Source organism: Oryza glaberrima, chromosome 2, assembly GCF_000147395.1.
Source record: "Oryza glaberrima chromosome 2, OglaRS2, whole genome shotgun sequence".
NCBI classification, from domain to species: Eukaryota; Viridiplantae; Streptophyta; class Magnoliopsida; order Poales; family Poaceae; genus Oryza; species Oryza glaberrima.
Window position 1 is genome coordinate 24314146 of NC_068327.1, and position 14232 is coordinate 24328377.

Here is a 14232-nt window from a genome sequence, read left to right on the forward strand (position 1 = left end):
CCTCGACCAGTATCGCCTGGCACCCGCCGTTCGCGATCATTGTGATCGTGGCGGTTGTGGCGGTTATCACGGTCACGGTCTTTGTTTGAACGGTCTCCTCGATCTTCGTTATCATGACGCCGTGAAGACATATGACGCCGGGAACGATTCTTGTTGTTTCGTGCGCGTCGTGCCTCTCGGCGGCCGTTGAGGTGATCGCGGAGATCGCCAGTGCCGCGAGGTGGAGGGGTGGCTCCATAAGGCGATTCCCTCCGTTCAGGGTTTTCACCATTGGCATCGCCAGTTGGTGGCTGTTCTGGGTACGCTGCGGCAGCGGCCTCTTCGAACGCGTTGCTGAGGTTGGTCACTGATTCCCATAGTCGTTCTGTCCAACGCGCGAGATCGTCGTTCAGAACGGGATCGTAGGGGGTTTCCCTCAGTATAGCGTTGACGGCTCTGATGTGCTGGGCCGGAGTGGCCACTTGATTCTCCGCTTCTGCATTGGTGCACGCTGACGTGCCGACATCATCGATAGCCAATACCTCCCACGGCGCGCTCGTTGTCGATGATCCATAGTCTTCGAGGAGGTGCAAGATTGATGGTTCGTGGGGATCGATGTCGATTACCCCTACAAATCGATCTGAAGTTAGCGTCGCTCCTCGTTCCTTGTCTTTATCCCTGATGGGGATGTGATTGTTGGACCTTAGGAGATGGCGCCTTCATAGCACTGAGAAAGACCTTGCAGCTTGAGAGGTCGTGATTCTTTGTCTTATGGATAGGAAAATAGACATCACGAGTTGGAGAAATACGCTGAATTCCACGCTCTTTGCAGGCGCGAATTTCAGCGCGGACGTTGAGAAAAACCCAGCAGGCTTGCAAAGTGTGTTTCCTGGTTTTATGGATAGGACACCAGGACCTTGTTGCTTCGGAAGTCATCCTCGTCGGCTCGTGGTTCTTGTCAGAATGACAAGGTTTGGCCGCATTAGAATCCTTCTCGAGTTCGGATGTCGTTGATGTTCCGTTCTCCGCCTCGGCGGGAGGATCTTTTGACATGGAGCCGTCTTGGTTTGTAGCCACTGCGTTCTTGTTTCCGGTCATTGATGGACCGGCTGAGATCGGCATCGTGGTGTAAACTGGGAAGACGATTTCGCCGACTTGAGTCCACACCAGCATTGTTGAAGCAGAGAATACTTGGTTGAGGTTGGTGTTGACGCTGTTGTCGACGAAGCTGGATGACATAGTAGTATAACCTTGAGCACCAAGTGCCCCTACCTGGCGCGCCACTATCGACGGGTGATACCCGTAGACCGGATATAGAGGGTATTGGGGTATGTTGGTACAAGGGTCCACGTAATACGACATCAAGCAAACAAAAGACGAAGATTATACTGGTTCAGGCCCCTTGATAGGTAATAGCCCTAATCCAGTTGATGTGGGATTATATGATGGAAAACACAGGTTACAAAGGGAACAATGGAACTCGATGAATCCGGCAAGATCGTAGTCGAGTTGGTTCGACTAGATCCCCGGCGATTTGGCTCCTACAGGCTCCGACTTCGTAGGCTGTGGGGGTTGTGTTGGCTCTGAGATTCGATGCCTTAGGTCCTCCCCGGGGGATCCCTTTTATATCGCAGGTCAGGCGGTTTCCAAGTTGGACTCGGAGACATCAGACCCTACACGATACATTGACGACCCAGTCTTGTCCGAGTAGGACTCTTTCCATCCGTAAACTCCGTGAAGGATTTCCTTAGTGCATGCAGAGAGTATCTGTATGCGCGTGGGTATGCCATACCGATATATGACGTATATCGAAGGGTAAAGGGTATGCCTAACCCGTAACCCTGACAATATAGAAATACAATTTAGAAGTAACTGAAATTCGAAATTAAAGATTAAAGAATATTGAAAGATGAGTTTAGAGTTCACATAGAAATACAATTAGAAATAATAAAAATTCAGAAATAAAAATAAATAATATTGGAGAAGAGTATAGAGTCTATATAGAAATACAATTTACAAAAAAATAAATATTAAAATACGAGTCTATAGTACATATAGTAATATATATATAATTTACAAATAACTAAAATTTGATATTAAAAATAATTAATAACTAACACGTATATAAAATATAATATGAATATTACATATTAGTAGTTTTGTAAAGGTATTGCAAAATTTAAAATTATGTTGTCATTTTAATATATTTGAATAATATAATGAGAAAATATATATGCTATTATATAAGAGAAAATATAATAATACTAGCCGCGCAATATGCGCGGGCCACCATGCTAGTTAATAATATGTTAGTAACCTTTTCGTTTTATAAGTATGTCCTAACTTTATCTTCATCTTTTTTAAATGAAAACGAACAACACATAATGGTAATGCAGGATGCAATGGCGACATCTGAAAACGCAGTTCGATTGGACGCTAAGCTAGCGCTGGCGGTGACTTGGCCCTTACATCCGCGGCCAAAGCGCGCATGGACAAGTTGCAACTTGCAACTCACCAGCAGGCAGCAAACGCCTCCGTCTCGCGTTGCGTCTCAGGTATGGGCATGGCAGGTTAGAGGCTCTCGTTGCGTTAATTAGTTACAGCTGGGACGAGCCCTCCACACGATTTGCTGCCCCCCTACTCGTGTCAATCCGTCAGTGTCATCGTCTCATCGACCTATCGTCCACTCAGTCGCTGACGCGGAGGCGGAGCCCTTGTGAGCTTTGGAGCTAGCGCGGCCCAGGCCTCCAACTAGATGACCAGATGCGTGGGCAAAATGCAGAGGAAACCGCCCGCACGGATGGCACGGGCGCACGGCACATCACCGCAAGGTGACGCCGATGCGCGACCTGACAGCGCGAGCCATGGCGCCGTCTCTCCGGGGTCCGGGCCGCTAGCATCTGCAGTATGCTGCTCACATCTCTCGCGCCATGTCTTATCATCATCTGCCTTGCAAATCTTGGCGCACTGGGGGACGCTGGATGGGACGGTTGATCGGTGGGATCATGCGACATATCGTCAGGCGGACATGCACTTAAGCTGAAGTCTTGGCGATGCATGGGTCAGGCAAATCTTGAACAGTAGGACACGCACTCAAACGGTATGGCACATTATTGGTGAAGAAAAATCTTGAGCAACTAGTTGAATACAACAAGTTTCTTCGTACTGCTCAAGATTGGTGTGGATTTGTAATGACCTACCGCTAAGTATATCTCTATGTGTGGTCATGTTCTTTCATTGGGGCTTACTATTAAGGCACCATAGAATGTTGTGTAAATGGTTGCAATAATGCATCTCGAACCATCGGAATCAACGGTTTGATTGGGTGTGTGGCAGGGCCCAAATAGGCATGATCATAGACAGTTCAACTGACTGCTCAGGACTCAGTAGGAGACAGAATCATAGAAACTAGCGGCTCGATCTTCCTTCTTTACGGACGAATTGTCAAAGAAAGATTTCTGGCCGACAAGAAGCTTACACATCAGTCGAGTTTAAATGTCTTGTAGTCTATCCATACCTAGAATAGTAGGTACGCACGTACGTATAAAGCCAGAGTTCGGTATGTGCTTTTAAATGATACACATAAGTCATATATCGTCCTCTTATAACATTTCAGATAACATAGACTTTAACCATTAACCTACCTGAATAATTTTTCTATTACTTGTATTTACTTTTCCCATTCTCATATAACAAATTTTTACTCTCTCCGTTTCAGGTTATAAGACATTTTAACTTTGGTCAAAGTCAAATTGCTTTAAGTTTGACCAAGTTTATAGAAAAAATAATAATATTTTTAATTCAACACAAATTTATTATGAAAATATATTCAATTATTGATTTAATGAAACTAATTTGGTATTATAAATATTACTATATTTGTGCATAAACTTAGTTAAATCTGAAGTAGTTTGATTTTACTTTGACCAAAATTAAAACATCTTATAACCTAAAAAAGAGGGAGTACCTTTACAAAGGCTAAGACTATATTCTTTCCCCAGGATTTCCAACTCATCTCCTTCGTTTTATTTTATAAAGGCTAAAAGAGTCGATATGAAACTTGACATCGATGTTTTTCTCTTCTCTTTCCATGTAAACATATTTTCTACTAGTTGGCAAGACTAAGAACCCTTTGTTAATGACCGTTTTACATGCCGACGCTTCCAAGTTAATCAAGGGATAAAACAAGGGAGAAAAATAAATGCCACCTGATTAACCAGTCAGGTAATGGTAATATCATAGATGTACGGCTTTATCAACTAGGCTGGTATGAGGGGCGGAGCCCAATGGGCTGGAGGGGTTCCCACGCATCTGGCCTATTTTTAAAATTTAGTGTTTACCGCCTCTAATTTTGTATCTTAACTTGTCCACGAATTTAATTTTCGTCCTTCAACCAAAAAATAGATATAATTGGTCTCTCAACTATCAAAACCGGTACAATAAGGGCAGTTTTTGCTAGCGTGGCGCCTACGACTCGGTTTTCATCTGATGTGACAGTGATGTGGCAGTGACATGACAATTTGATTTGAAAATAATAAAAACTGTGACCCCACATATCAGTTTTACCAAAAGAATGAATTAAAAAATAGTGGGGCCACGTAGGCCCCACATGTCATTCTCTGCCCATCCTTTTCTTCCTCCTCTCTCTCCCCATCCCTCCCCTCCGCTCTCTCCATGCGCCACTGGGTCATGGGGAGGTCCGGCGGCGGTGGCGGCGACGCAGGAGAAGGGCAAGGCGTTTGCGGCGGGAGCGCTGGGGGGAGGGGCTCCGTGCACGGGGCGCTGCCCGTCCCGAGAAGCTGCTCCTCGTCTTGGGCCGCGGCGTCGGCGCGGACCCCCCGCGGGGGCTTGGGGAGGAGTTCGGGGCCGCGGCGCTGCCCGTCTCCGACGAGCTGGAGCTCGCGCGGGCGCGGTGCTGGGAGCTGCACGACCGCGTCGTGGCGTCCCCTTCCCTGCCATGGCAGCCCGCGCGCTGCGGTCCATCCTCCGCCTCGTCGCTGCCGATCAAGCTGCCGTTCCTCGACTCGAGCGGGGCAGACCATGGGGCGCGGCCGCGCGGGCGGGGCCACTGCTCTCCACCAACCTGCCCACCTCGCCGCGCTACACCTCCTCCTCGCCGCCCACCCCGCAGCTTGCTTGTCTCGTAGTATATGCAGTGTACAACTGTACATACAGAAGCGCAGGGAGAAGTAGCTGAGCTCGATTGCAGCCAATATTGGCTCGACGCAACATTGCCAATGTTATTGTGCAGCAGCTATATACAAATGGATTCAGACGAATAGTAAGTTCAGTAAAAGGGCAGCTGCATATCGATCCTACCATTGACATCGATCGACGCGGGAGCTGACTACTCTAAAGTCCTAAACGACACCATTAATCAATGGATAGCTAGCTAAAGGAAGAGTTCAACTGCATGTCTGCAACTCTGCATGCTTATGGTTCATCATGCATGATGTTTATGGTTGGGGGTTAAAGCCAGCGTGAAGTGAACACATGTGTTGTACTTCAACTACATTGGTAAGAGAGTATATAATTGGTCTGAGCTGCTTGGATGGATGTGAAGAAGAGCGAGACGGCACGAGGCAAGCAGTAGATGATGAGGCTGCAAAATGAGAAGGAACAAGAGCAAGTGATGACGACGCGGTCGTGCATCTCCTAACACAACACCCGCGCGAGCTCCAGTTCGTCGGAGATGGGTGGTGCCAAGGCACCGAACTCCTCCACGAGCCCCGCGCGGGTTCCGCGCCAACGCCACGGGCGAAGACGAGGAGCAGCAGCTTCTCAGGGCGGGCGGCGCCCCGTGGAGCCCCTCCCCCAGCGCTCCCGCATCATCGCCACTGCCGCCACCGCCAGACCTCCCCATGACCCCGTAGCCTGGAGAGAGAGTTGAGAGAGGAGGAAGAAGAGGATGCGGTGAGAATGACACGTGGGGCCCAGAGCCCTACTATTTTTTAAATTCATACTTTTTGTGTAACTGACATGTGGGATCATAGTTTTTTTATTATTTTCCAAATCAAATTGCCACGTTAATGCCACATCACTGCCACGTCAGATGAAGACCGAGTTAATTTAGCCATGTAGGCGCCACATCAGCAAAAACCGCCCTCCAAACCGTCATGGGACCTATATTGCACCGATTTTGATAGTTGATGGATCAATTGTATCTGGTTTTCTGATTGAAGGACGAAAATCAGATTCGTTGACAAGTTAAGGGACCTTGGATGAACTTATTCCTTTTACCATATGGGAACCCCTTGGCCCAACTTGGTGCACCACCCTTTGGCCCATACGCAACGCTAGAAAAGAGAATGCCCTAGACTGGACGCCTCGATCGTTTCGCTGGTTGCTACGCCACATTGCACGCCCGTAGAGGCGAACCTTCCTTTCCTTTTTATTTTTTTCTTTTTCCCTAATCTTGGATTCTAATTCGCTCCATCGTTTCGAACTGCCGCACCGCTCGCCGCCTCACCCTGACGCCCTCAGGCACCATCGTCCCATCGCCGTCGATGCCGTCTTACCGTGGAGACGGAAGAATCGATCAGCACGGCAAGTTGCAGTTCAGTTCAGAGTCAGCCCCGCACTTAATTTGCTTACTTGCCATCTGTGCTACTAGATTGCTTCTGCTTCTCGTATAAATAGGGACACAGGAAAGGTATCGATCTTTCTTTTCTCATTCTAATCAAGTTTATCTGATTTGTGCAAATCTCTAAAATTAAAAGTGTTGTCTGAATTATGTGAAGTTGATTAATGTTTTTTCTTTCATTTTTTCATATTAGGGTTTAAGAAATTGAACTTTTAGTCTCTAAATGAGAACTTCGATAATCAAGTAACCGAGTAACAGTTATTTTAAAGTTGTTTTATTTTTATTTTTAATAACTTCGCTCTGAATGTATGAAACTATCCAATTGACAGGTTATGGACAAATTTCTGTAAAAGAAAGTGCCGGATAGTATCAATAATACAACCGCAAGGAAATCATGTGCAGAAATAGATGATATAGTTGGGAACATGAGATTGAATATGAGAAAAATTGCCAATTGATCGCTCTATGAAAATGAGAACATGAGAGTATACTAGAAGGTAGTTCTTGTTTATGACTAGATGTATACAATTTTAGTGCAAAATTAAGATATGCATGTTTTTGTTTAATGTAGGTCATTGACTATTGGTATCTTTCAGGATGTATTTTGTCTATCTTTTACGATTTTCTTCATGTTCCCCTCCACAGCTTCCTTTCCTCCTACATTTTGGTAAGAATTTTTGCTCGCTACTCATTAATGTTAGTTTTAAAACTTGTCTATAAATAGTAAAATATCATTATTTAGAGCAATGTGCCACTATATATGTGATAAAGTGGTACACACCCCTCGATTATGTTCCAGCTCCGCACGACTGGTATGTTTTCAATTGGATCCGATGTAAGAAATTTATCATTGGCTTCCATTTGTTTAAGCATGTCTTGAGAGGACGTGCTCTTAAGTGTTCGAGTATGTAATTGTGTGCTTGTGCGTTGTCTTCCATGTAATAAAAATATTCCCATAATAAAAATATGAAAACTTAGAATGAAATAGAAAAAAAAAGAAAATATATATTAATTTTGTATACAAATTTCAATTAGTGTAAGGTACAATAAAAGATAAACAGGATTAGAGTAAATTATAGGGAGAATTGTGTTCTAGCCTCTGCTTTGAGTTGTAATTGTCATTTCACCCTTCCTTTTTGAGAAAATCCATAAAATACCATCGACAAGCACCCTAATCCTAGAAATACTATCGACAAACGTAAATTCCTAAAATTGCCATCGTACAAACCTATTTCTCCCAGAAATACCATCACACCGTAACTGTTGTTAACACCTCTCCGTTAAGTTGTATGAAAAGACAATCTTACCCCTATGCAACCATTTGCTCACACAACATCATTCTGTATTGTTTGCTCACACAACATTATTTTGCATTGATGTATATTTATGTTACCTTCTAAATTCACAGACATTATTATTTTGTTATCAATCAAATTATTTCAGAATTAAATTCACAAATAAATTTCACACATTTTTCCATCCAAAATATTTCAGAAATTTTGCTATCAATCATCAGGGTTGTGATATGAGCAAAAAAATAGGGCTATTAATAATTTCAGAAATTTGCTAGCAATCTAAGCTAAATATCACTGCATGGTTTCAGAATTGAGTACAACAGGTAGACTGCCTGACAATAAAATAGAGCTACCATCAATCATTTTTCAATTCCTTGGTTTACATATTTCAGACATTGAACATGCAAACTAATAATCAAGTCAAAACTTGCCGGCTCCTGCGACCACCGTGTTGTCGCATGCGGCCCCTGCGTCATCCCCTGTGCCGCCGCCTGCCACCTCCTTGCTGCCCGTCGCGTCGACACCTGGGATCACCGTGAGGACGCCTGCTGCTGATGCGCCGCTGCCTAGGAGCCCCGCGGTACCGCCTGGGGGTCCCACGGCGCCGCCTGGGAGCCCCGTGCCGCCGCCTCGCCGCCGTCACCCATCGGGAGCTGGATCGGGTTAGGTTTAGGGTTTCATCTTTTCCCAATTTTTTTCCTTTACGGGTGGATTGGGATAGTATAATTTGGAGTGAGGGCAATTTGGTCATTCTTGTAAAATATTTTGTTCTAACGGTGTGATGGCATTTCCGGGAGAAATAGGCTTGTACGATGGCATTTTCAGGAAGTTGCGCTTATCAATAGTATTTCTGGGATTAGGGTGCTTGTCGATGACATTTCATAGATTTTCTCTTTCTTTTTAGGTTTATGATTTTTATCCTCGCTTTTTCGAACCAAAGCTGTAGTTTACCCCTTTTTGGGATAGCTGTTAGGTGGGTCCAGACATAGCCAGTGGAAATACACATGCAAATGGAAATCAACTTTAGTTAGATGATGAAGTTGTGGGTGCATAAATCGTCCCAGTAGTATTCAGATCATATTACCAAAAGGTAACAACTTATACATGTGGATGTTTTCTTGAGCATGAGTTAAAAGAAGTCGCACTGGTAAGTGAGTAATTGCGTGTTCTTTTATTAAATAAAAAATATGTGCAAATGCCAAATTTGCGCAGTTTTTAACACTGCAACCAAATATATCTTTCTTGCAAGAGAGTGTATGGTTAAGAATTTATTGAAATATCTTCAAATAGAACTCTCTTATTAGTTATTAGAGCTTTTATATGTCATGTAGGATGACCTGAAGTAATAAATATAATTTCTCAAAAAAAATAAGTAATAAATATAACACCATGTTTTCTCGACATGTTACAGGTTTGGGCATTTGGCACAGAAATTTCTTACTGCAGAACACCCACAAATACGCATATTTTCTGCCCACGAGGATTTGTGGTTTGGGATGGTGCCATACTTTCACAACTTCAACACTCCCACCAAAATTTATCCGTGTCCCTCAGCTATATATTCGAAGATATGTCAAGCACACATGTACGAATAAATACTGCCAATCCAGACCAGTAAGTTAATTAATTACCGGGTAACGATCTGTTTGCCAATCACTTACCGTGTATCGTTCTTTTCAGTAGGAGTACAATTTTCCAGCGCGATCACGATACGGATACAGGACCTGAACCGGCGGTTTTTCGCCTGCTGGTACCGTGTTGCGACGTGACCGCCTGTATTTCTCATGTCAAAGTTGGCATCCTGTATCAAGTGGTAATGATCGAGCTACTTTGTCCGGGACACAAGTCAGGCCCACAGTTTTCTAGCCCAGTTGTTATGGGAAGGTCCAGTTGAGTCTCATCGAAACCCAATTCTTGTTATTTGTTCTCTTTTCTCCATACTATTGCAACGGATTTAAAAAAACAATTTATTGCATATATATATTGTTAAAGCCTTTAAAATAAGTCATTCTTATTTTCTAATATACCATATAGCAATGAAAAATTCCATGATAAGATTCTTTGATATATTCTTTGATATGCAACGGCAAGTTATATTTCTATGTTGATTTAGCCCATTGTAAGGGGTTTCTATGGCCCGATAAACATTTGTGATCCTATTCGTATTGCTTTGTATTCATTTTATTTGATAGTTTTTGTTTTTGTTTCTGAATTTGAAAATAATATTAAAAAAACAAATGTGGTAGAGGTAGTTTTGTCCTTCTCCGCTTCGTTTCCCCTAGTCCTATGCACACAATATGTCAATATGCTACTGGAAAGAATGCAGAATTGGAGAAGAGTCAATGTTGCATGTCAACTTTGTTAGTATAAGTACAGCCTGTTAGGTCACATCTTGTGTTTCTTTATTTTTCTTTTTAAATGCAACTCACATGATTCAGCGAACTACGGAAAACAAAATATAGAAGCATCCGCAAACTTCTGGGTTTAATGTAACCGTCTCATCTTTGTCTTCCGTAAAAAAATGATCATGTTCTACTGTATCCTACTACTAGTAAATTATACTCCCTTTCGCAGCTGTTAATATACGCTTTAGCTACCCACCCGGGGTTTCTACTTTCTGTACATTTAGCTACCCACGCGTTCAGGCTACAACCTACAAAAATGGGGAACAGTGGACTAAAAGGTTTTCCAAGTGTAATCACGAGATCCCTGATGAAATTGGTTGTAGCTGGCCTTTCCTTCTTATGGCTGAGGACTGTGTTGCAGTCATTTTCTCTCCCATAGCTGTCCTTATATGGTGATCCTGATTCCACATAGTGTAGCACCGCTCTTGTTTATATAAGTTACCCATTGTGTATATATATATATATGCCTCAATGGTTTTGACCAGAAGCTGCCGTAGATCTAGCACCATGGCATGCAATGGCTCACGAGCCGTCAGGTGAGCCCTTGTGCCAATCAGTTATTTCCAGCACAAACTTCAGATCACTTATTAACTGGTTATTGCCAGTTCTCTAAACATGAGCATGGTAGATGTGTTTAACCAACCTGACATCTTCAGATCACTCAACAAATATTTCAGCTTGATCAATGTGCTTGATAGAATTCACAGCTAGTTAAAGTTGAGCGAATTATATGCTTGGTACAGCAGAATCTGTAAGAAAAAACCCTTGTTTCTTCAGGTTTCAGAATGACATGGAGCTCCCGCACTGGAAAACATCAAGCGTGCCGGAGTGCACGTCGTCGAGCAGGTCGACGAAGCACGGCAAGGCTCAACACCAGCAGCAGCAGCACCACGACCCGAGGAAATGGCGGCGAGGCGGCGGCGGCGGCGGCAGCCTCAAGGACCGGGTGCTGTCGCGGGCCTTCTCGGAGGAGCTGGAGTCGCTGATGAGCTCCGGGGCGAACCACCTCTTCTTCGACCCGCGCGGGCAGCTGATCCACCTGTGGAGCAAGATCTTCCTCGCCGCCTGCCTCGCCTCCCTCTTCGTCGACCCGCTATTCCTCTACCTCACGGGGACGAGGCAGAACATGTGCATCGAGCTGAAGTACTCGCTGGCGTTCACGCTCTCCATGATCCGCTCCCTGCTCGACCTCTTCTACGCCGCGCACATCTTCTTCCGCTTCCGCACCGCCTTCATCGCCCCCTCGTCGCGCGTGTTCGGCAGGGGCGAGCTCGTCATCCAGCCCTGCAAGATCGCCAGGAGGTACCTCGCCGGCACCTTCTGGTTCGATCTCGTCACCGCGCTGCCCCTACCGCAGGTAACACGAACACGAACACAAACCAACCTGTCGGAGTCAGAGCACAGGACATGAACGGTGGTGTTTCTTGGCGTGCGTGCGTGTGCTGCAGTTCGTGATCTGGATTGTGATACCGAAGCTGAAAGAGTCCGCGACGGCCAACCGGAAGAACATCCTCCGCTTCAGCATCATCTTCCAGTACCTGCCGCGGCTGTTCCAGATCTTCCCGCTCTCGAGGCAGATCGTCATGGCCACCGGCGTCATGATGGAGACCGCGTGGGCCGGCGCCGCCTACAACCTCATACTCTACATGCTCGCGAGCCACGTACGCGTCACTCTCACGTCACGACGTCGCTTGCACATATACATGCACACTCTACATGTGCACTGAACTTGTTGACAGATGTTGTGTGACGTACGTGCAGGTGCTGGGAGCACTGTGGTACCTCTTCTCGGTGCAGAGGCAGGAGGCGTGCTGGCGAGAGGCGTGCCACGTGGAGGGCCCGTCGTGCCAGACCCTGTTTTTCGACTGCAAGACGGTCAGCAGCAACAGGACGATGTGGTACGAGCTGAGCAACATTACGAGCTTGTGCACGCCCAGCAATGGCTTCTACCAGTTCGGCATCTACGGCGAGGCGCTGGACAACGGGCTGACGTCGTCGTCCTTCACGCAGAAGTACTTCTACTGCTTCTGGTGGGGGCTGAAGAACCTGAGGTACGGCACTGATCGATCGAGCGATCATAGTGAACTGAAACTACTTTAAATCACGTCTCGGTTTTCTGATTTACTTCGAAAACTGTTGGACAGCTGCTTGGGGCAGAATCTGTCGACGAGCCTGTTCATCGGGGAAATAACATTCGCAACCGTCATTGGCGTTCTTGGGCTGGTGCTGTTTGCTCTGCTCATCGGCAATATGCAAGTAATTTCCTCTATACCATATCAAAGAAATCGTAAGCGATGACCACTAGAACTCATGTGCCTGATATGAATGCATGTCGTCGTGATGCTGTGTCTCCGACGGACACGCGTGCAGTCTTACCTGCAGGCGACGATGGTGCGGCTGGAGGAGTGGCGGACGAAGCGGACGGACATGGAGCGATGGATGAACCACAGGCAGATACCGCAGCCGCTGAAGCAGTGCGTGAGGAGGTACCACCAGTACAAGTGGTTGGCCACCCGCGGCGTCGACGAGGAGGCGTTGCTCGAGGACCTCCCCATGGACATCCGCCGCGACATCAAGCGCCACCTCTGCCTCGACCTCGTCCGGAGAGTAGGCACCCTGATCAATGCATGCACGGCCGAGCTCGGGTGCTAAGTGCGCCGCTGATGTAAATGGTGGACGCGTGCTTGTTATTGCAGGTGCCGCTGTTCGACGAGATGGACGAGCGGATGCTGGAGGCGATCTGCGAGCGGCTGCGGCCGGCGCTGTACACGAGGGGCACGCGGCTGGTGCGGGAGCTGGACCCGGTGGACTCCATGCTGTTCATCATCCGGGGGTACCTCGACTCGTACACGACGCAGGGGGGCAGGTCGGGGTTCTTCAACTCGTGCCGCATCGGGGCGGGGGAGTTCTGCGGGGAGGAGCTCCTGCCGTGGGCGCTGGACCCGCGCCCCGCCGCGTCGCTGCCGCTGTCCACGCGCACCGTGCGGGCCGTGTCGGAGGTGGAGGCGTTCGCGCTCGTCGCCGACGACCTCCGGTTCGTGGCGTCGCAGTTCCGGCGCCTGCACAGCGCGCGCATCCGGCACAGGTTCCGCTTCTACTCCCACCAGTGGCGCACGTGGGCGGCGTGCTTCATCCAGGCCGCCTGGCGCCGGAACAAGCGGCGCCGCGCGTCCATGGAGCTCAGGATGCGGGAGGGCGGCGAGGCGCGGCCGGGAGGGAGCGTGAGGTGTCGTCGGCACAGCTGCGACGGCAAAGCGCTCATCAAGAAACCCATGGAACCGGATTTCACCGTCGAAGAAGAGGACTGATCTGATCGAATAGATCGATCATACTGTGTTTTCTGTTCAGTTAGCTAGTCATGTTACGTTCTGATGTACTTTTGCTTTGAGTGGTGTGTAATAAGTTGAGCTGCTTGTATCAACTTGAAGTTGCATTTTGTGTAAGTATTTAGACGCTTTTGCTAGATATACATTGGTCCTGTGAATGTTCTAGATATACATTTAGACGCTTTTGCTAGATCGGGAAAATTGGTTCTGTGAAGCTGTGACATTGAAAGATGTCGTTCACTTGTAGCAATGGCTAAAAAAAATTTCGGATGATCGATCCTCTTCTCTCTTTTTTCCCTTTTGCATTTTCCTCCTCTTTCTTTCTTTGTCCTCCTTCCTCCTCTAGTTCCTGGAGACCGAAGCACCCTTGACGCCTCCCTCCTTTGAGTTATAGAGTACAAAATATTGTCCAGCATTACGAGTACACAATTTCAAAATTGTTTTCTTTGAGCTTCATTAGAGGTTACTCGCTAGTACTAAGCTTGAGTTCTTTCCTCTCCTTTCCCAACAAATCTTCCTCTTTTTTTGCACGAACGTTTTTCAAACTATTAAACGGTGCATTTTTTACAAAATTTTTCTATAGGAAAGTTGTTTAAAAAAAATCATATTAATCCATTTAAAAAAGCTAATACTTAATTAATCAT

General features: G+C 46.4%; 1 protein-coding gene across 1 annotated transcript; it reads left to right on the forward strand.

Annotated features, from left to right (window-relative positions):
* The first annotated feature begins 10733 nt into the window (after nucleotides 1–10733).
* Nucleotides 10734–14158, forward strand: LOC127761863 (protein CNGC15b). The gene is made up of 7 exons (XM_052286195.1): nucleotides 10734–10798; nucleotides 11040–11619; nucleotides 11711–11923; nucleotides 12024–12313; nucleotides 12407–12518; nucleotides 12633–12869; nucleotides 12959–14158. The coding sequence occupies exons 1-7, from the start codon at nucleotides 10734–10736 to the stop codon at nucleotides 13568–13570; spliced, it is 2109 nt and encodes a 702-aa protein (XP_052142155.1). The 3' UTR covers nucleotides 13571–14158.
* Nucleotides 14159–14232: the final 74 nt, after the last annotated feature.